Source organism: Nannobrachium achirus (genome assembly GCF_963921795.1).
Source record: "Nannobrachium achirus genome assembly, chromosome: 11".
NCBI lineage: Eukaryota > Metazoa > Chordata > Actinopteri > Myctophiformes > Myctophidae > Nannobrachium > Nannobrachium achirus.
The window spans coordinates 60,980,947-61,005,180 of record NC_137820.1 but is presented as its reverse complement, the minus strand read 5'-3'; the positions used below and the strand labels follow the sequence as shown (position 1 = coordinate 61,005,180).

The 24,234-nt window shown below is 42.4% G+C and overlaps 1 protein-coding gene across 1 annotated transcript in view; it reads left to right on the top strand.

Annotated features, from left to right (window-relative positions):
- LOC308294503 (UPF0606 protein KIAA1549L-like) overlaps positions 1 to 11,476 on the top strand; it is a gene marked incomplete at both ends in the record, with an annotated part of 143,320 nt that extends 131,844 nt beyond the window's left edge. The window contains 6 exons of the mRNA XM_080737237.1: positions 2,493 to 2,728; positions 3,979 to 4,150; positions 5,871 to 5,971; positions 8,915 to 9,051; positions 10,125 to 10,279; positions 11,447 to 11,476. Coding sequence (XP_080593363.1) covers positions 2,493 to 2,728; positions 3,979 to 4,150; positions 5,871 to 5,971; positions 8,915 to 9,051; positions 10,125 to 10,279; positions 11,447 to 11,476 — 831 coding nt within the window. The remainder of the gene's footprint in view (positions 1 to 2,492; positions 2,729 to 3,978; positions 4,151 to 5,870; positions 5,972 to 8,914; positions 9,052 to 10,124; positions 10,280 to 11,446) is intronic.
- Between the last annotated feature and the right edge of the window lie 12,758 nt (positions 11,477 to 24,234).

Below are 24,234 nucleotides of genomic sequence, written 5' to 3'. Positions count from 1 at the left end.
AAAGACAGCAAAGAGGGAGAAAATAGAAACGGAGAGAGAGAAAAGGGCAGAGCAAGACAGGAAGACAGATTGAGAAGAAGGCAGGAAGGAGGGCGTAATCTGGTCTCGCTGGCCTGTGATGCAGCAGCCACGCCGCCTCCTATAGCTGAATGTCAATGGCTCTGAATATCATTACAGCCTATTCATGGATTCAGATGGGAAACTCGATAGCAGCTTAATAGCCTAGGATGTGCTAAACACTTTGTAATGCTGCGTGTGTATGTGTGTGTGTGTGTGTGTGTGTGTGTGTGTGTGTGTGTGTGTGTGTGTGTGTGTGTGTGTGTGTGTGTGTGTGCGTGTGCGTGTGTGTGCTTTATATCAACTTTATCAGCTTTATAAATGTGTGTTGTTGCTTGGTAGCGCTGCCAGAAACAACATTATTTATAGCTGTGTGGACCCTGCAGCTTTACCTGCATTCTATAAGTCTGTAATGTAGGAGGATGTAATCTTGGAGGTCTACACCAGATCTATTTTTACTGCACAGGAAAAGACTGATCGTTAATTTAAAGGAGCATACTGTTCCAGCTTTTGGACGTGTCGGTCCATTGCCACCCTTACTTTGGTAGGATGGCATTCGTTTTTACGGTGTGGCTCTGTAGGAGTCTGTCTGTCTGTCTGTCTGTCTGTCTGTCTGTCTGTCTGTCTGTCTGTCTGTCTGTCTGTCTGTCTGTCTGTCCAGAGCTAATCTTGCAAACCACTGGACATTTTTGTGCACGCTGCCAGTAGGCCACAGAAGAAGTATTCATTTTTTCCACTTTATGTTTTCCACTTTTTAAAATATTACATTTATTTTATTAGTAAGACGCCTCAGGGGTCAGGGCGACATGTGACCTCGCCCTAAAGGGCTATCTGGCCAGTGATACAGTATATCGGACCAGTTACCCAATCTCAAAAGTGCCTGTTTAGATTGGCAGAACATGCCCATATATGGGCATTACCAAATATGGGCATTCCCAGATATGCCCTTTTAATATTGATGACATCGGGACAGGGCATATCTGGGAATGCCCATATTTGGCAATAGCCATATATGGGCATGTTCTGCCAATCTAAACAGGCACTTTTGAGATTGGATAACTGGTCGGATATACTGTATGTTCTGACATGCCCATATATGGTCATTCCCAGATATGTCCTTAATATTGATGACACTGGGACAGGGATCTCAGTACTGTATATGGGCATAAAACAGACAAGAATGTAATTCATTTGCAAGTGTGATCTGAGAATGCCCATATATGGGCATGTTCTGACATCACATTGTCGACTATATATGAGCATAAAATATATGGGCATAAAAGGGACATGAAGCCAGTCTGAGTGGTTCCCCTACATCACAGTGACATCAGAGTATGATGTCAGAGACCTCAGAGTGATGTCACAGTGACAAGGGAACCAAGACTGTAAAAATTTGTACTGACTGAAGGACAGACACAGACGGAGACAAGCTACGACATTTCTCATGGTATACTGCGACGTTCGGTTGCAATAATGGATGTCAAAGGGGGAGTCATGTAATGGATATGTCATAGACGACTCTTGTGGTAAATGACTGAGGTCCACGGCTGATTGGATGAAGTCCGGGATTCTCATTGGAGCCTCATCTTCCTGCGTGGATCCTGGGATCCACATGATTTGAATTTTGATACATTTCTCTTTCTGTTATTGAGATATACAGTAAATATCCACCTATTTGTTTGTTATTATAGTCTCCCTGGCCTTTGGCCGTCCAGCCTGGCGGAGACGACAATTAATAATGCTGCAAGTGTATTGTTTTGCTATAGGGAACGTCAGTGCTGAGCTGTATAGATATACACAAATTACTTTGATTATTACCACTACATATTTGCATATCAGTATATGCAAATACTGTGCATGTGTACAGGGGTGTCGCACCCAATTCTGGGCCCTGGGTACAAGGATTCACTGTGGGCCCCCCATGAATGTTCTTCATAGGGGGAGGTGGTTTCACCCATTTAGACTGGGAAGTGGGAACGCATTATTACGCATTATTTTGTGCTTTAACTATTGAAAAATAGCAGATAATACAACTCATACATAATACATAATACATAATAATAATAATAATACAAGCGCGGCACCGAGTTCTATGTCAGTGTCAGTGATGTATTTGGCCACGGAACCCCATCTCAAAATATTTAGTTCCAGGGACCCCCCAGAAGCAAAATTTTAGTTACAAAGGTTCCCTTAAATATTCAAAGATTTGCACACATTTTCACGACTTGTGCTTGTATATCTGCTATTTCTCAATAGAGAAAAAGTAAAGTATAAAATAATCAGGGCCCCTCCACCTTGGGCCCTAGTAACTCAGTCCCACTCCACCTTGTGACGCCCCTGCATGTGTGTGTGTGTGTGTGTGTGTGTGTGTGTGTGTGTGTGTGTGTGTGTGTGTGTGTGTGTGTGTGTGTGTGTGTGTGTGTGTGTTCTCACAGGGTGAACTGGAGCCTTTCGAGGAGACCAACGTGGACCGGCTGATGAGCTCTCTGGGATACGGCGCCGGGTCCACCGGCACCGGCAGCCTGGGGGTCAAAGGGCACCGCGGCTCAGACTCCTCCACACTCAGCTCCCAGCCCTCCATCGACGAGGTCCGCACGCAGATGCACATGTTGCTAGGCAACGCCTTCAGCCTGGCTCCTCCGGACCACGACCCCCCCTCCCCGCCAACCAAGTAAACAAAAAAAATAACATCAATATTTCTCACAGAACCTCATAAAGTACAGTGCGCTGTTGTGGAGTCAAGAGAGGCGCCCACAGCTCATTTTAGCATATCGTCGTTGTCGGGTGGAAACCTTGTATGTCCAAATACCGTTTAGTTTTGTATTTATCCTTTTAAAATATGATTTAAAATAGTGAAAATAGCCGTTCTACAAGTACACAGGCAGCGCCTCGCACCGCGAGGCGTTGTGTGCTTGTAGATCTGCTATTTTCACTAGTTTTGTGTGACAGTCTTGTGTGATGAAGCAGGGCTTTACGAAAAAATATATACAAATGTGAAACTTGGAGATACGAGGTTTCTGCTGGACTGTGACGATATGTTTCCTTGCTTAGCATTGGGGTACTGTACAGTATGTTGCTAGTGTATGTTAACCAATTCCATTGTGCCTTTGGTTAAGATAAGATGAGTTAAAGATTTACTTTATTGATCCCCAAAGGGACATGTACACCGTCAGTCTGTCACCAGTGTAGCCCATCTATACTATAATTTTCCGAATGTCTGAGTGAGTGTCTGTCTGTCTGTCTGAGGGTCTGTCACAGCGTTTCTCCTCAGTGGCTGGAGCAATTGATCTGAAATCGCATCACCATTAGCATATGAACACACCTGACATAACTGTGAAGCCCGTTTGTCACTTTCACAAATCATATGCTGTATATTAGCATTTTTATGGTGTATCTACTATCTATTCTGCATCTAGCATGAGGCATATCTATTCTGCATCTAGCATGGTGCAACATGTTTAACCAGCTGTGTGTGTGTGTGTGTGTGTGTGTGTGTGTGTGTGTGTGTGTGTGTGTGTGTGTGTGTGTGTGTGTGTGTGTGTGTGTGTGTGTGTGTGTGTGGGGGGGGGGGGGGGGGGGGGGGGGGGTGTTGTCTGGCCCTGTTACAGATGTTGTCCAAAAATCATGCAGATCAGTACACAGTATCTCTGTAGCCATTAAACGAAACGGGTATTTCTTACATTGATGCTCCTACATATTATCATGCAAGCACCAGTTAAAGTTACTTTCCATCCCTCATATACTGTGCACAGTGCATACCCCATAACACACACACTGCACATCATTTCGGAGCTCATATCTTTATGTTATACTCAATTGCTCACTGAAAATAGCAAATCCACAAGTCAAAAGTACCTATTTTCCATGCACAGACATTCGCACACAACTATGTATAACTCTTAATCTTAATCTTCCCTCCAGCAGCCACCACCACCACCACCACCATGCCCACAGCGCCTACAACCCTTCCCACACCAGCCCGTACAGTGAGGGGGTGACGAGCGCCCCGGGGACCATGAACCACCCCTGTGGAGGCAGGCAGAGGAGCACCGCTAGCTATGTGGAAATGCATCAATGTAGCTTGCCTAAGCCTGTAAGTATGGAGAGAATATAACAGGATGATAGAATCGTGTCACCTTCGGCAGAATTCTTCTCCATATTTCATCTTTTTATATATTTTTTTTCATAAATGAAGGCCCTAATTTATGTGGCTCGTCGTGCAAAAGTAGCGAAAATATCTGATCTCCAAGCTCACAACGCTTCACAATGCAACATATTCTGGGTTTGTAGATCTGCTATGTTTTTGGAAACGTTTTCCAACTCTCCTGTAGTGACATGCCCAAAATGTCTGTGGATTTTATAAATGAAACCACTGAAAGTAAGTAAAGTGGTAGTAGTAATTACTGTATATTGGATCCTTTTAAACAGATTGTTTTTTCCATTTCCTGAAAATGAAGGTCTTGACTAGACATACATACAGGGTTATGGGGTTGCCAAAACGGTTTGCTAATAATATGGGGTTCTGGAATAGATAGAATAGTATACTTTAGAAAAGGCAACAACAACATATTATTAGATTTGTGCATCACAGTGAAAAGTGTGGATGCTGTGCTGTACATAGAACTAGACAAAGAGTAAGCTAACTTAGAATGCAGAGGTGACAATTTTTACACAGCTGTGCACACTATATTAAATCAGCATTTTAACTTTTACATTCACCCCTCTCTTGCACAATCTGTAAGTGTCCTCACTTACATAAAAGTATACAATGTCTTGCCTCCTTCATCTACATCCCCCATGCAACGCGGAGTGAAGTGGATTTAATTGTTGAGATTAATAATCAGAGCTTTTGACTCAGATCATGTCAGTGTAATGTACTATATTGTAATAATAATACCAGGCAGGCCATGGCATTGTCATTGTTGTTTGGTCTGATGTGAAGTAGGGATGGGACGATACGCGATATTATCGTCTATCGTGATAAAAAACACTCACGATAATCGTATCGTGGAGATTTAATTTATTGTGATATCGTCCTCCGTCATGCACTGGGATCAATTCACCTTTTATTTGCCGAGCTGCATATCCGTTACCACTTAAACACTCTATAATTGGTAAAAGGTATTTATAATAATTATGCGTACTTGATACAGTCTTTTTTCACTCTCTATCAAATGTCTTTACCAAAAAATAGCCGATCTACAAGCTCACAACGCGTCGTTGTGAGCTTGTAGATCTGCTATTTTTTGGCAAATGTTTGGCCCCAGGATAATGGATTTTAAGGTGCCGGCTACACAAAGCTGGATATTTTGGCCGCGAAACTGGATATTTTTGAAACCGGATAAATAAGTGAAGACATTGAAAAATATCCTATTCACTGGATCCATGTAGACATGGAACCTGGATATCTCTGAAGACTTTACTGTGTGTGTGCTTGTCCCCCTAGTGGAGGTCTAGGGACTCAGATTATTTTAGACCTAGATATCTTTGTTGTGTGGACCTAGATATTTTTCTATGTGGATATCTGAAAAACCGGGATAAGTGAAATATCCAGCTCTGTCTAGCCTAGGCCTGATTATCGCGATAATATCGTAAATCACGATTTCTTTTGTCACAATAATCGTGATATGACTTTTTCATATCGTCCCATCCCTAATGTGAAAGGGATGGGTGACAACCCCCTTGTATTGGTGTCCCGTTGTACCTTTCATCTTGAGTTCTTCTACTGTTTCCATTAATTGAATGTCTCTTTGGACAAGTAGAATATCCTTCATTGGAATTGTGTTTTTCTGCTCTGTGATTGGTTGCTGCAGGGTTTCAGGTTCACCCAGCTTCCTGACATGGGGATTGGCTCTCCTCCGCCCCCTCTGATCCCCTCGCGACCGGGCCTGCCGCCCGGGACTTCGCTACTGCGGTACCACACACACGCACGCACGCACACACGCACGCACGCACGCACGCACGCACGCACGCACACGCACGCACGCACACACACACACATCAATATAAATCAAAATATCAATACAGTATGGAACCATACATGTCAATCATACAGTATGCTTGCATAACCTCAAAACATTATAGACAAGTTACTGCTATCTGTCTTTTGGACGATATGGATTGGAATGTCAGTGGTTGTAATAATAACTTGCTGGTGAAAAAATATATTTGGGTGACACATGTTCATTTGCACAAAGTCCAGGTGCAATGTTGATGGATGAATAATGTACAAAATAAATTATTATTTATTTTCGAGAGAGGACACTTGCATATGTTGCAAAAAGCAGGAACATACAGAATAATATCGTCGTTCTCGGGTGGAAACCTTGTATGTCCAAAACCGTTCGTTTTGTATTTATCATCTAAAAAATATACTAAACTAGTGAAAACGGCCGATCTACAAACACACAATGCCTTGCATCGCGAGGCGTTGTGTGCTTGGAGATCTGCAATTTTCACTAGTTTTGTGCGACATTCTTTTATGATGAAGCAGGGCTTTGCTTTACCAAAAAACGTACACATTTGAAACTTGGAGATACAAGGTTTCTGCCCGACAGTGACGCTATGAATAATGTGAAAATTCTCCTCATTGTTCTGTCTCTTTCACTCTGACCTCTCTCTCTCTCTCTCTCTCTCTCTCTCTCTCTCTCTCCCTCCTGTCTCATTGCTGTGGGCAGGGCCCATAAGTTAGTGTGCATCTTTTGAACTGCACAGCCCCTTCATTGAGATGCTGCTGCTGTGTGCACTGTGTTGCTGGGCACTTTAGAACTACAGCAATTGATTGACTGCTTATAGCTGATTGGCTTGTATGACAGAGCATGTTCGCCATCTTGTGGTGGAAGAGATTTCTTGCAATTAGTTAGGGTAATGTTTGCAACATTCTACTGCAGAGTGTAATAAACTCAAAAACTAAATGTATAAATGGTAGTTGCACCAGTACACAAACATAATTTACATGGCCTGTTATTTTGTGGTATTTTACAAAGGTGCTGCAAAGCAAAATGGCCTCAGTACTGTCATGTTATTGCAATTTTATTTTCTGTAAAAGGTATTGGGGCATTCATTTAAGTCTTATTCCAGTTTACAGTTTACAGTTTAAGCATTTAGCAGACGCTTTTAATCCAAAGCGACTTACAATAAGCAGATAATACATCACTATAATAAACAAGATAACATGTCAGAACATCAACAACAATATAACAAATGCATATGAATATCAATCTAAAAAACAGTATAATCAGTAAGGAAAAGAGGATTCTAAAAAAACCTAAAAACAAATGCTAACTAGCTTCCTTTATGGTCATTGAGTGTTTCAGTAGTGCTATGGGTTTAGGTGGAGTCTGAAAAGGTGAGTCTTCAGTCCACGGCGAAATTCCATGATTCCAACCTAAACATTCTGAATACAAATATACTAACCATTTAATGAAATGGTCAACTTGTGTAATAATATACTCAGTGCTTTGGCTGGAGGACATCTGGCAGTGCAGTGTTTGAATCTCTTTAATATGCATGGTAAGGTTGCTTAGAGAGAGAGTGGGCGAGGTGCGTTGAGCAGGCGTCTCCAGGCTGGCAGCACTCACTGCACAGTAGATGTTTGGATGAGTTTCAGCCCTACTACTGTATATGAGCTGGATGAAATGATTATCACTGGACTGTTATCCACCTAGCCAGACAGATCATGAGAAGTCACTTACCCTTGGAAAAGACACTTCGGTGAAGCAAATTCAGATAATAAAGGCCTCATTGCAGTTGCAACCGGAACACACTCTCCTCTTATGAATTTATTTTCCCTTCATATATCTGTACTTTCAAAATTCTAAATAAACAACATTCTAGTAGTAGACTGCTGTCTGAATTATGTTTTCTTCCTTTGCTATACAGTACAGTATGTAGGCTACATAAGGTGCGTAGTTAACAGATACCGTATGTAGGCTACTTTTTGTTTGAGTAGCAGCTGCCTGTAAGTGCCTTTTCAGAGCGGTTTTAAAGGAAGTTAGGGATTTATACTTCTTTAAGGCATTCGGTAGGGCGTTCCACATTTTAGCGGTATAGCAGGAGAATGAATTTGACCCTTTGTTTGAGCCGAATCTGGGTTGAACATGATCTTCGGAGCTGCCTCTGGTGTGGAAGTATTTTGTCAGGTACATGGGTATCTTAGTGGTGTTGTAGTGTATCTTGTACACCAGGCCCATTGCAACATGCTGTCATCTACTGTGAGCCACCCCACGCTTGAAAAGTGAATAGTGGTGAGGTGAGCCCGAAAAGGAAGGTTAAGCAGGACCCTAATTAGTTTGCTTTGTTTGGAGCCTTGTTTTAGGGCCTTTGAGGTGTTGCGATACCATACGTGGACTCCATAGTCATAGAGGGGCTGAATGAGTGCACTCGCAAGAGTCTTCCGTGTATTGTTATTGACCAGCGGGGCAGTCGTCTGTAAAAGACAAGTTCGTTGGTAGATTTTTTTGATTACCTTTGTAGTCAAATATAAACAGATGAGGTGCGTCTACCCAACAAAACCAACAAAGAGTAATACATTTAACACTCAATGGTCAATTTAAGGATTGTATTGTGAAGTTAACTACATGAACCCTAGCGTCCCTATGATGCCACATGGACCCTATAGTGTCCCTCTGATGAGGCGAACATTCTGAAAAATAGCACATCTAACAAGCTCACAACACATCACAACGCAACACGCTGTGAAATTGAAGGTCATCTTTTTCGGCAAACATATCTGGTGTAAAATAAGAGCCTGCTGGGCGGGGACCCTGGTCAATATACAGGGCTTAAATAGCACTTGATAGAATTGTTGTATAAAACTATTGAGCATCTGCTGTTCCTCCTTGTTGTTTGTCCACAGCTCCACTCCAGACATGAGCCTCAAGCCCCGAGTGTCGGAATCCTCTGATCTGCAGCTCAACGGCGCCCCCTACCTGCCACTGTCTAGAGCCCCCTTCCCTGCTGTCACTGTTGATCAGTCTATTACCACCTACTCAGGTGTGTGTGTGTGTGTGTGTGTGTGTGTGTGTGTGTGTGTGTGTGTGTGTGTGTGTGTGTGTGTGTGTGTGTGTGTGTGTGTGTGTGTGTGTGTGTATGTGTGTGTGTGTGTGTGTGTGTGTGTGTGTGCGCGCGCGTGTGTGTGCGTGTGCGTGCGTGTGTGTGTGTGTGTGTGTGTGTGCGTGTATTGACTACGGTAACTAAAAGATGACACACTTTTCAACTAAAACAATTGTACACCGTAATATAATATGTGTGAGTATACGTTACGTGTATATTTTATTTATTCATTTACACATTTAAAGCCCATAGAATCTGCCTTGGGAACCCTAGTAACTTCTAGGTTGGCCTACAAAAAGATTGGTGTTGGTCAAAGACAGACAAAGACAGATGGGTGTCATTTCATAACCTCCTGGGTGGAGGCATTGACATACCGTACCAGTATGGCATCAAACCAGGGGTGTAGCACCAAATTCTGGGCCCTGGGTACAAGGATTCACTGCGGGCCCCCCATGAATGTTCTTCATAGGGGGAGGGGGTTTAACCCATTTAGACTGGGAAGGCATTATTACGCATTATTTTGTGCTTTAACTATTGAAAAATAGTTTTGAAAAATTGTGAAAATTTGTGCAAGAAGTCTTTGAATATTTCAAATCCTTCTAAGGTTTTTTGAAAAGCCTGTTTCTATCGTGCTTTTCATGTGAAGGATCCCCAAAATGATATGTATTCGGCCACGGACCCCCATCTCAAAATATTTTGTTCCAGGGACCCCCCCAGATGCAAAATTTGAGTTACAAATGTTCGCTTGAAAATATATATATATTCAAAGATTTGCACACATTTTCACGTCTTTTCAAAAACAGCTGATCTACAAGCTTGCAGCGCGGAACTCGTGCCACGCTGTGAGCTTGTATATCTGCTGTTTATCTATATCTAAAGTATAAAATAATTAAGGCCCCTCCACCTTAAGCCCTAGTAACTCAGTCCCACTCCCCCCCCCCCTTGTGACGCCCCTGCATCAAACAACAACTTATTCGGGCGGTGCTGACAAGAATTTGTTTTTGGTCATGCAGGAAACCCAATGACAGCGGTCTACGCCATATCAGCCAATCGCCCGGGGTACTCGGATTACTTTGTCATGTCCCCACCCTCTTCATACCGCAGCCCTTCCTGGATGTCCTACCCCCCTGAGCCTGAAGACCTTCCACGGCAGTGGAACGACACACCAGTGAGACACGCACAAGCACACACATACACATACGCACACACACCTAACACTGAGGTGCAGAGACACACACATACTCTATGTATGCATGGACACAATATTTATGCTCACACACTCATACAGTATCAGACAGAGCACATGACCGTCGCTCACCTTGATTTGTGCATGCTCCGCGCTCCACGCTCCGCTCAGGGTCGTCAATCAGAGTCAGCAGCCAAAATAAAAAGGTATTTTGCTACCATGTCAGAAACACTTTCTCATTTGCCACAAGCGTTCCAATCCAGTCACAACTGCCTGCGGTAACAAGCCTCGGCTCGATGGATTGGAGAGCTGTCTATGTTACAACATATATGTAACGGAGGTGATCCGAAACTCCCCACCCGGTTTCGTACCCCGGGTCTCCCACGCGAAAGTCCAATATCTTAACCACTAGACATCTCCTTGGTCCGGGGGAGATACTAGACTTTTGAGGCTTCAAGGCTGGGGCTGCGACTCTGTCCGTCACATATACGCCATCTAAGTTAACTTTTTGTGTAGCCTAGGAATTATTTTTCAATAAGACAGGCAATATTAAATCCTGTTGATGAATCACCACAGAGAGAGGGAGGCGACTCGTGGTGAGTGTTTTTCATTCAGCCAAATCCGTCTCACTTGCATTTCAAAACGTATCCTTTGACTGGCTGGTGGTGATATATAAATTAACTGACACAAGGCTATTTATTATTATAAACACAGCCTACTTGTGTGGATGATATACATTGACTTGAGTGAAATCTTGATCAAGACAAGGGAATTCTCTGTCTGCTCTCCCCTCCACGGTGCCGCACTCTGCACTGTGACTGTCTGCGTGCGGGTTTAGACATGTGGCATGCGGCCCCCAACAGGATCGGCTAGGAGCGGAGGAGGGTCGGCGCTCCAAGGAGCGGAGGAAAATCCTCGCTCCACTGCCGCTCAGACCCATTTTAAAACTCGCTCGCTCATGCTCAACTAAAAAAAGCTCCGCTCCGTGCGCCGCTCGCGCTCTGCTCTGCTCACATGCTCTGCTATCAGATCATCATCATCAACACAAACTGTACATATCTCTACACAGAGACTCACACACTTGCACTGTGATACACCTGTGTTGCCTGGCCTGTGATGCTGAGATGTATCCTTCTCCTCTCCCTGTAGAACTCACGTCATCTTGAAACCATCTGCTGAAACCATCTGCCAGCCATTCTCTGGTACCGAGTGGAAAGGAACAGTCTTTCATTTTTTTTAAACTCAACATCTAATTGATTAATTAGAATGGCACTTAATAGAACAACTGTATCAAATGACCTTCATTATGTGGTCTGGTTTGACTCTTACTAAAAGCACTCTGAAGCCACCTCAGCCTATCGTACCTTTCTTGGCCGGGCCGACAGCTTTACGCACTCCTCACCCCACTTTGCCTCTACTATGTGCTTGGCCTTGACCGCGGTCACTTCTATCACTTCCTGTTTTTTTTCTCCTGGCCACCTCTCCAACATCCTACCACCAACATGAACCCGGGCCAAACCATCGCCATTGCAAATGATTTCACTTTCGCTTCTCACTCTCATCTTTATAGCTCTCTCTCTCTCTCTTTCCGTCTCTCTTTCTGCTCCCTCTTTCTCTTTCCCTCTCCCTCTTTCTTTCTGCTCCCTCTTTCTCTTTCCCTCCCCTCTTTCTCTGCTCCCTGAGCCCCGCCCCCAGTCTGTGGCCCATTACTGGCCCTTTAGGGCTTCAAACTACTATCTCTACGGACACTGATCATGCTGTGGTGGCCCCAGATACCATCTCCTTGACAGCAAAGGGCCCCTTATACTACTAAACCAGACTGAACTTATAAGTGAACTGAGCTGGCGAAGCTGTACTGTGCTGCTCTGCTCACCAACAGGTCCACGTTGGAATGAAGGGCGTTGAAAGCGACCAGGACTGGTACAGCACAGGCCCAGGTCCCCAACATCACAGTGTGAAAAAGGGCATGCCGGTCGACTACCTTGGGCCGTAGCCATGATTTCAGAGTAACTGCCATCTGCCCAGTAGACGATAGTATACGGACCACCGTGTTATCATTGTGGCTGTGCCTCAGCCACGGGCTGGACTGGTCTGTAAGATCTACTGTACAGTATTAAGATCTACTGTACAGTATTAAGATCTACTGTACAGTATTAAGATCTACTGTACAGTATTAAGATCTACTGTACAGTATTAAGGCCAACAAAGCTTGACTGACTTAAAACTGTGCTTTTTGACGAATCACAATTCCTATGTAAATCTTATACAGCTGGTAATTATGTGTGTTTTAAATTTCAGTGAACAAAAAAAAAAGAAGTTAAAAAAAGAATCAAACAAAAGAAAAACTAAATCTCTTGTCTTGAGCTGTCTCAGTTTCAGTTTTTAGATATGTGTGTGCTTTGTCTTTTAATTTTGTGCATTCTTACTTTCAATGGATTACTGTACAGAAAACATGTAGTGAGTGTTTCTTCTGCGCTCACCATTATTTTAAGGCAAAAAAGAATATTGTTCTTAAATAGAGAGAAATTGCTGCCACTTTGCTTTGTGTGGTTATGATGATGGGGCTGTTGACGACGACGATGATTATGATGCCATTTCTGTGTTTTTAAACTATTTTACTTGTTTACCTTTATTCCTGAATCGGAGAAATTGATTTTTTTTTCAACAAATTAGTCACTGTTCTGTCAACCAACTGTTTATGAGGTTATTTTGCCTACTTTACCATTAATCAGACCTGAATTACAAACACAACATGAAATGAAATCCCTTTCAAATACAATTTTGTGACTGGTTGCACTTTGCCTTGCACCACTGGAGCCAATTCAAATGAACCACGTTTTTGTTTTGGTGAAAACAGGCTGAAAATATGGCTCTTTATGCGACTCACTGAGCACTGATGCTAATTCTGTTAGAGGTACCAGTTTCAACTAAGTCCCACTGGGGCCACAAACAAAATGAAACAAAAACACAAAAACACAAAAGAAAAAACGTTTGCGGTTACAGTAGCGTAAAAGCACCTACAGTATTTATGTGATTTGAAATCATTTCATTTCTGGTTGAACTCAATCGGGTCTCTTATAAATATATAAATCACAGCAGTGATTTGGAAAAGGGTTCTTTTACTTTGAAAGTTGCACTGTATTGTATTCTACTGTATAAGGAATTATGGGTTATTTATTTAGACCTTGACGATGAGATGGATTACAGTATATTCAGTATACAGTATATTCATTCAATGGACTATGATGTAGTACTATTCAAGCCAAACGGCTGAGCTTGTATGGGCCATACATGTAATGATTAGATGTACTAGTAGTGTATATAGCAGATGACCTATTGAAGAGATTTATGCAAGTAACATGGGAGAGATGCTTTGCTCGATACTGCTCTGATGCCATTTGGTTTATTTATTTATTTATTTATTTCATCGTATTCTCTCATCAGTAGCCTACGTTTCACCACATTTCTGGTGACATGCGTTCAGACTGTTGTTGTACTTTAAAGCCTAATTTGTACTTCATCGTACGGCGGTGTCATGTCAGGCGACGGAAAAAGACGAACTACAAGCTCAAAATGTGTCGCCGTGCAATGCGTTTTGAGCTTATAGATCTGCTATAGAAGTGCAACACATTGTATGACTAAGTATAAATGAAGCAGTATAGACACCTTCGACGTCGTGAAGGGATCCATAATTCAGTGTCATCAGGATTATCCTCGCTCACAAGTGTTGTATTACCAACCCTTGCACGTATAGTGCATCAAATAATGAGTTAGTCAGGCAGGCACTGAGTTTGATATAATATGGGCCTGCTGCAAGAAGGGTTTTTGTTAGGCATTTCTCTCTCACTGTGTTCATACAGTATCGTTGGACATGGTCAGTATAGCCATAATAACCTGAATAATGCAATGTTTTGATACAGAGAATGCCATGAAGTCCAAATTATGTTTAGCCACATTTCTCAGATGAGAACTGAAAAATATATAAGCACACTGTATACTTTAGGCTCCTCATCATTTAGGACAACAGGAGATTATAGCCATATATAAATTTCACTAAGTGGAAATACAACTGACGTGATATACAGTAGAGTGTTACAAACCATCAAGGCAGGATTTTCCAAGGGAACGACTTGTCAAGAGTATCAAGAAATACCAAATAAATGAGTATAGTTTATTACATGTAAATTGTAGCTATAATGCAAGGCAGGGAATGAAAAGAGACTATGTTAAGATGTAGTTGTGCAATGTAGACTATTAGAATATAAAAGATTATGAAATGAAATAAGCACTTTCATCAGCATCCCAAACCTTACCAGAAAGGTGCAGAATCAATGCAAGGTTGCAGTTATGAAGCATGCAATATTCTGATTTCAAATGATATGTCGGGGGGGAAAAAAATGTTTTCAACCACGTCCACCTACTGTACTACATAACATCAAGCTCATCAGCTAGGCTGGTCAGCGACGTCATTACAGTACCAACTGTTGGTGTCCAGGTGTTTTTGGGTCGGGTGAGGTAGGGTAGGGTATTTTTTCATTCAATTATTAGTCACACATTTTGGATGTCCAGACCCATGACTTCAAAAGCAAGGTACAGTAAACCTGTGCATGATAAATATGACATGTGAATAGAGAAAAGGGGAGAAATGTATGAGTCGAGCACAGACCGTGCAATTGGTGCTTGTTAACATTGCCATCACTGCAACCTGCAGAAAACGTCACCTTTGAAGTTTGAACATTGAGCGTCAATCACAGTTTTCCATTTGAGATATGAATATTATAATTGACATCTAATCATTTTTGTCATGTACTGTATAAGACATTCATATTCATTTCATTGAATTAAAACCACAGAGTTATTGGTTTTTCTGACATAAAATTATGTAAACAAAATCTAAGTTAATGTGCAATGTGTGTGCTTTATATGTGGGTTTACTGGCGAGATGCAATTTATTGAAGATGGACTCTGGGATGTGACGGGCAGTCCTTTATTTCTGCTGTTTGAGCCATGTCATGCCCAAATATGTCATGGTGATGTTGATGATGTCATAATGTTGTCACTCTGGCGTACATGACGTCACAGTGACAACATGTTGGATGTAGTTATGCAGAATCTTTGGTGAATTCAAACAATAAAGATGAATTACAATTCATTTGGGCTCATGTTTTTTTTCTGTTATATTTGTTGTTGTGTAAGTGTAAGTAGATTATGGACAGTGTTAATACATTTGTTCAGGGACAGTGCCCTGCAGCAGCTACACATTGAGACTGCATACTGTTTTGGTTTATTCATTTAGTTTATATTTACTAGTCCTGTGCCCGGGGGTATGCACAGTGTACGAGTGATTTATAGGAGTCTCACAAGTAATGTTGTAGAACCCAGACCGGTGCCCGTAGGACATAACAGTCACCATTGACGTCCAGTTGTGCAATACCCGTCTGTGATGTAGGCATTGTTTCAGCATGTGGCTGTTACCATGGTGCCGACACTGTTTATTATCAGTGATGATGTCAGCATGCAGACAGATGCGGACATCATCTCCAAATCTTGGATTGTTATTTCATGAGTTATTCTTAGTTAGTGTTGTATTGATAGGTTGTAGTTACTGTATGTGTTGTGTGTTTAAATGATTTGGTTCTTTCATCTTCAGTTGTTGCATGCTGATGATGCTGAGTTGCTGACATGTTTATTTATATGAGATACTTTAATGGTTTCCTGTTGAAATAAGCTTAGTCTTTTCTAGAATCGCCTTTTAGTAGACCTTGTACCAGTGAACTGTACCGTCATGAAACTGTACCTTTTCCTATGCAAACTTCTAATAAAGTCTTCAATCAATCAATCTGTTGATGGTGCTTGGTGCAGTCAAAGCAAAGCCGTAAACCCTGCACGTTAGACAACCGCAAGGTGGCAGTAGAGTCCGTGTGTAGGCCTACTCTATAACACCAGCCTGATCATGCTGCTGACCAAAGAGAGATGTTTCGTTTACAGTCACACACTTGATTCTGAAGAACGTCTGCAGCTAGGGGTGACACACTGCCAGAACATTGTTTTGAAAGATTATGCATGTTTGTGTGTCTTCTTTATACTGTGTAGAGTGTGTATCTGTACTTTGTTTATTTAATTATGTCATTATGGTGTGTGTGTGTGTGTGTGTGTGTGTGTGTGTGTGTGTGTGTGTGTGTGTGTGTGTGTGTGTGTGTGCGTGCGTGTGCGTGCGTGCGTGCGTGCGTGCCTGCGTGCGTGTGTGTATGCGTCAGTGCATGCGTGCATGCGCGCGCGCGCGCACACACACACACAAACACAGACACACACACACACACACACACACCTTTTTGACCAGAGTTGGTTCAGTTTTCTTTTTTCCCCGGCTAATATTAAACCTGTTCAGAGTGTTTCCACTGAAAATGAATTATTGGTACAGAACCCTAAAAGTTGGTTCGGAACTGGAACCAAAAAATGGCCGCCGTTCCGGGTTCCGTGAAAGCACCGAGGACAAGGTTCCAAGAATCTAGAACAGATCCAGTTCTCAGAGGCGTCAATTGAGTATGCCAAGGTATAGCAGCGCAGTGTACTTCTTTAAATAAATTAATCATGCCTGTTGCTAAGGTATGGCAACATGACTGGTGACACCAGTCATGTTGCCATACCTTAGCTTTTGCTGAACTAAAACCACTGCCAGTTCTAGAACCAAAGTTGTTAAAAGGGGCTTAACAGGCCTGTAACTCTGAAAGTGTACACATGGAACCAAATGGACCCGCTCTCATATGGGGGTCCTTGAAATGTAAAAGGTTTCGTTTTAAGTAAAAGACTTGCTATATGTTCCTACACTGAAAAATGTGGAGCATTAATTTAATTGAGAGAGAGAGAGAGAGTCCATCAGAGTTCAATGAAACGCTCCAAACTTGCCTGTGACATAGAGCTGGGCTAGGACTTCAAATCAATATCACTGTTATTTAAAGCTTTTGCCTCAAATGCGATTAATGAACAATATTTGTGATTTTTTTTAAACAGCTTAAGTGAGTGTCTATTTTCAGTATTTGTACTGTTGTACAAGATATAATATCAGGGCTAACTGGTTAATCAGACTAATCAATTTGATTGATTATAAAAAATCAGTTTCAATATATTTTCGGTAAATCGGCCAGATCCTAATGTTGTATGTTTGCTGTGGGTTTGTTGCATTCCGTCGACATTTCCTCCTTATGAATGTAGCCTAATGTAACTACCTCTGAGTCGCTGACAGACTGCATGAAGGAATGCAGTCTGACTGTTGAGCAGTTCCAGCACCACTTTGTGCATGTGTACGTGTGTGTGTGTGTGTGTGTGTGTGTGTGTGTGTGTGTGTGTGTGTGTGTGTGTGTGTGTGTGTGTGTGTGTGTGCGTGCGTGCGTGCGTGCGTGCGTGCGTGCGTGCGTGCGTGTATATGTGTGTGTACATGCATGTCCTCAGCATCCAGGGGAATGGGTTGTGCTGAGCCGTACCAGGACCCAGTATCTTCCCTCCTCAACTGTATTTCCACACAGGACCCCCCCCCCCCCCCTCCCCTCTCTCTCTTTGTTATCTCTTTCTCTCTTCCTCTGCCTGTTTCTCAATTACACACACACACACACACACACACGCGCACACACACACACACACACACACACACACACGTAAGCACACACACACACGTAAGCACACACACACACACACACACACACACACACACACACACACACACACACACACACACACACGTAAGCACACACACACACACACGCACACGCACACGCACGCACACACACACACACACACACACACACACACACACACACACACACACACACACACACACACACACACACACACACACACACACACACACACACACACACACACACACACACACACACACAGGCACATCTCCACCTGTTTTATGCAAAAGGTTTATGGCTCCAATGGGAAAGTTGCCCGGGTCTGAAACAATATTAACGATTTACCTTTTCCACTTTATCTTCAGAAAGAAAGGAAGAAAGACGTTGTGGTTCATCTGAATGACTGAAGCCCAGAGGGGTGGGGAGCCAAATAAGTCGGTATAAACCAGCTGCATTGACATCACAACAAACTACAACGTTCTCTTGCTCATTCGTTCTGCTCCTCTGTTCATTTTCAACAAGCCCAGGACACACTTCTCAAAACTGTTTCCCATTACACATCAGCGCACGGTGCATGCTATCTGATGTTTCTCAGCGATTTACCAAGGGCCACACATTTGTCCAGCTGAGAGAATGTCATGTTTTCTATCTGCCCTAAGTAGAGCAGTTTTTGATGCATGCGTCTGTTGTGACCATTGTAAGTGGATGGTACTACAGTTACACAGACCAGCCACCTCACTTCAAACAGTCTCAGCGGCATGAAGCTGTGACAGAGATGAAGCACCGACACACACACACACACACACACGGATGAACAGACACACACTCACACACCAGAGTGAAAGAGAAGGACGGAAGGCGGTAGAGAGAGAGAAAGAAGGAGAGAGAGAGATATAGGCCCAGTCTGACAGGAGAGACATACTGTAGAGCCAGAACCAGGGGAGTTTGGGGGGATTTCCACCAGGGGAATTGGACACATCATCTGATTTACACTAACACTTTGGCTAAACTTATGATAAAAGCTCACACATGAAACGCCGCTGTCTCTGCTCTCTCCTTATCTATCTCTGTTGCTCTCTGTCTGTGCACAGTAAAATCCTCAGTGTTAATTCACAGAGCGTGTACAGACAAGGTAACCCTTACAGGGGCCTTTCAGAGTTAAATGATCACTCAGGATTTTACCGTGAGCTTTCTCTCTGTCCAAAAGTAGTGGTACTAGTTTATGAAGAACACCCTCCTCACTTTATGTACAGTATGTGTTGATTTAACTCTGAGAGTGGAAGCCGTAAGGATCTCTTAAGTTACATTATCGGTCAGGACTCAGGATTTTACTGGGGTCTCGAAACGGAATGCTCATTGGGAAAGAATTGATAGGCTTTTCTGTTTAAGGAGAGAGAAAGAGCTTTTTACGGGAAAGCAGAAGAGATGAAGAGCAGAGAGAGTGAAAGATAGCCGAGGAAGAGGTGATGGGTTAGGAGAAGGAAGGGAAAGTGTGAAAGAGAGTTTGAGAGAAAACACATTCATTTTTTTATCTGGCTTTCAGCTCCTTTTTTTCACCGAGAAGAGAGCCAAGAATGTGATGAGGAATCTGGGAAGATAAAGAGAGCAAAGCCGATGGCACACAGTAAAGTCCTGAGTGTATAAGAATAGACCTGTAAGGTCCATGTTCAGCTGAAATGAACACTCATAATGTTTGCTGTGTAGGCTACCGTACTAGGTCTGTCTGTGTGCGTGTATGTGTGTACCGTATGTGTGCACGTCTTGTGTGTTACCATGTGCGTTCATGCTTGTGCATCTTTGTTAACCCTTTTTTTACGTTCTATGGTTAGGCTGCATGCGTTTATTTCAACATAGTCACTTATTGTAACTATTCACCCTTACACCCAAAGAGGCCTTGTTGTATAGCAATCAGGTTGACTCCAGCAAGTAGATAATGCAAAATAGTGCACTTAATACACTGTATTACAGGGCCTCATTGTTTTTCAGATGTAGTTTGAAGTGTAGAATGACTGGGAAATACTAAATAATACCTGGAGAAAGAACAAGGGTTTTGGGAGGGTGACTCTGTTGGTTTGAGAAACTGCCACAACCACATCACTAAAAGGTTAACCCATTTAGGCCTGAACACATTATGACGCATTATTTTATGCTTTAACTATTGAAAAATAGCAGATATACAAGCTCACAGCGCGGCACCGAGTGCCGCGCTGCAAGCTTGTAGATCTGCTATTTTTGAAAAATCGTGCAAATTAGAATTTTGACCCGATTCTATAAGTGTCTTTTGAATCCTTCTAAGGTTTTTGGAAAAAAACCTATGTTTCTATGACAGCGATCTGGCCAGCCATCGTCAAAGAAAAGGTCCTTTTCACTTCAACTGGAGCTCAGTTAGTCTTTTCTTGAGAGACTACTATGTCAGTGGTGCTCAAACCTTTTCATGTGAAGGACCCCCAAAGTGATATTTATTTGGCCACGGACCCCCATTTCAAAATATCTAGTTCCAGGGACCACCCAGAAGCAAAATTTGAGTTACAAACGTTCGCTTTGAAAATACATCTATTCAAAGATTTGCACACATTTTCAAGACTTTTTCAAAAATAGCAGATCTACAAGCTCACAGCGCGGCACTCGGTGCCGCGCTGTGAGCTTGTATATCTGCTATTTTTCACTGGTTAAAGGGTAAGAAGACCCAACAAGAGCCTGTTTATATCCACCAAAGGACGTGTGACGTGTGCCTTAATGCTCTGGCAGAAAAGTTGTGTGCCACAAACATGTCCTTCAACAAAAATAATGCATTTTAGAGTAGCATGCTGATAAAGACACTGGAATACTCAATGTGAGTTGGCAGAGGCGTCAATTGTGTATGGCAAGCTATGGCAGCTGCCAAACCTTGGTTACAGGGGAAAATAATAAAATGAACTGTGATCGTGCCTGTTGCTAAGGTATGGCAACATGACTGGTGTCTTGCACGCGCGCGAGGGCGTGCGTGCAAGACACTAGTCATGCTGCCATACCTTAGCTTTTTCTGAACTGACGCCGCTGTGAGTTGCATGTCAGTGTCAGCTAAGTTTTGGCTGCTTTCACCTGGGGCCCCTATTTTGGGCATGATGTTGTAAGCAAATATTGTTATAGGTGAAATTCAATAAAATCATATGAAGTATAAATTGGGTGTAAGTGGTTAAAGAAGACTGATACTGTTTTTTCTGTTTCCTAAAGGTATGTGTACGCACTCAAAGAGGAGATATTCTGCCCATTTCCCTTTCCACTCTAATGATTTGTTACATTGTAATGTGAAAAATACAGATGCAAGAGAAACAGAGGCACCATTTTAGATGAGAACGGTCCTGTGTGCTAAACAATACAGTCTATCAGTTTGTTGTATACTACACTATTTACACCCACTGCAACTATGCTTTTATAAACTATACACACTCCATATTCAAGATGATAGCATGAGGTACTTTGACATCAGTCATTTACAGTGTGTATTGTTTGTAATGTGGATATTTGCTTGTGCGTTTCACTCCCTATGAAGGTTTTCTGAATCGTCCACTTTGTGCAGTTCCATGATGATGAGAGATATTAATGTTAAAACACAATAAAGACCAGCGAAGCGTGTACAGTATAAAAACAACCACGATACATTTTCACAGCAGGAAACAAACCGTAACATTCTGTCGTTATCTTACAGTTAAAAGTAAAAGAAAAAGAAAAAACTGAAAAAGTTTCCTTGACTTTTGGTGTTTTATGACACATGAAATATTACTTCATTTTAAAAAAAAAAGAAAAGAAAATACAAAGAGTTCCTGGATCCATCAAATAAATTCAACAGCTAAATTATAACGGTTAAATTACATGTATTCCCCATGAAAACAGTTCCCATGGCGAAAGAACTATTATTTACATCTTGACCATAATGTCTTGGCCACAGAGCCAGTGTGACCTAGAAGACATATTTTATAGCTCACAGTGTCCAACACACTGCCAAAGTCCAGCAATATTTACACACTACAGAGACAAGGGACTCCGGGGATTTAGCTTGAAGAGCACTCAGCGCTATTAGGAGGAAAAGGCGAATCTTGCTATACTCAAAATGAAAATATTTACATTGTTGTTGCTGTTTTTTCTTAAATGGAGGCCAAAAAAGCATGTTTGTGAGAAGATAGTATGTGTACTTACTCACCAGACAAAACACCAATTATCACAAGCTCTAATGAAATAACAACTGAGAACTGTTGAAAACAGTGAAATATCATACACGTATAGTTTGTAGTTTCACTGTTTTCAACATGAAAACAGGAATGACAAATGCTGTTGCAGGTATAAGACCCCGTTCTCCCCGATCATTCCAGTGGAAAAAAAAAGTTTTAATTCACAAAGGTATGATAATAAATATGTCTTATACACATGTTAAACAATATCAAGCGAGAGATACTGTGGAATTATGAACATATTTACAAAAGAAAACAAAAACAATACTCAAGAAACATCTGTTTCAACATTAAATATGAACATGAGTTAACCGCTTAACTAGCATCCCCGGAATAGAATGCTAGGTTTCAAGTGGTTCATCGAAGTGCAGTGAAAGACCACAGGTTGCTGTACAGCTCTTGTACTCCATCGTCGTTGTCGGGTGGAAACTTGTAATTATCATTTTAAAAAGGATCTAAACTAGTGAAAACAGCCGATCGAGATCGACTGTTTTCACTACTTTTGTGCGATGGCCTTGAATGATGAAGCAGTGCTTTACTTTGCGAAAAAATGTACAAATTTGATACGAGGTTTCTGCCCGACAGTGACGCTATGATCAACGGCCAATCATTGGGCAAGGTGTTGGGAAGGAAGAAACATTCCACTGTGGACAGTATTATACTATAATAGTAGGGTTTAGAAATGCTGAGCGAGATGGCCTAAAAAGACTGGAATCTACAGTATGAGCCCTACATGTCCTTGGTCCATTGATGTCTATGAAATGCCATGAAACAAAACCATACGACACATGTATTCTTCCTTATGTCTCGCTGTGTTATATCCATAATCAGTTCTAGTCTCAGCGCTGTGAGCTATCGCTGCATGGAACTGTCTGGAGAAGGACTCTTTCAGAGTTTATAGCAGACAATGAGAGACTGCGTGACCTGCTCAGGTCATGATCAATTCCCTTGTTACCCTATGGGCCAGTTTGTTTCCCAGTGTTTAGTCTCCAAACTCTTTCGTGACTGACAAGGGTCACTAAACATGGGCATTTGACCGGGCATTTGACCAAGCAATGTGATCTGTTATCGAAAGAAACTATCATGAAATTCAACAACTCTTCTTCTGTGTGTGTGTGTGTGTGTGTGTGTGTGTGTGTGTGTGTGTGTGTGTGTGTGTGTGTGTGTGTGTGTGTGTGTGTGTGTGTGTGTGTGTGTGTGTGTGTGTGTGTGTAGAGGCTTCAAAGACTTCTAAGCTCCCTGGACCTTGGCCAGTGGGCTGGTCTTTCTGTCTCCGACCGAAGGTCACATCAAGTTGGATTTATTTGAAGAAAAATATTATGTGAGCTAGATCCGATCCCCGCTATTTGTTAAACACAGGAGAACAAAGGGGATTGGTTAAAAGCCTTTTCATTTACTGTGCGTGTGTGTGTGTATGTGTGTGTGTGTGTGTGTGTGTGTGTGTGTGTGTGTGTGTGTGTGTGTGTGTGTGTGTGTGTGTGTGTGTGTGTGTGTGTGTGTGTGCGCGCGCGTGTGCTGTGCGCTAGGGCATTAATGAAAAATCAAACCTCGGTTCGAAGTGGAGCGGTGAATTTGAGCAGCTGTACCCTATGTGAGTGAGTGAGTGAGTGAGTGAGTAAACTGTGCCTGTGAGTGAGTGGTGAGTGTGCCTGGCCTGCACAAAACAGCGCCCCTCCTTTAACTAGTGTGTTGTGTGTGGCCACTCAAGGTATTGCCAGGCTACGGACACGGCCAGCCAGCCACCCAGCCAGCCACCCACCCACCCAGCCAGCCACGGACATACCCACGGACATACCTGTCTATTGGGAGCGCTTTCACCGCTCCGACTGAGTCGACTTCATTACACAAGTCGACTCCCACCAGAGAAAGTCGAAAGTCGAAGTTGAAAAAAAGAAATCTCTTGTATTTTTTTCTATCATTATTTTTGCTCCATGTTTTTGCTACATTACATTTGGTATCGCGAAGCGAGGCGTTGTGATCATGTAGATCGGCTATTTTCACAATTTCTGCCTCTATATATTTGACAATTTGGACAATGTTTAATTTGTCATTTTAGAGGTATTAAAAAGTCTTTAAATTGGCACTTTAGAAATGT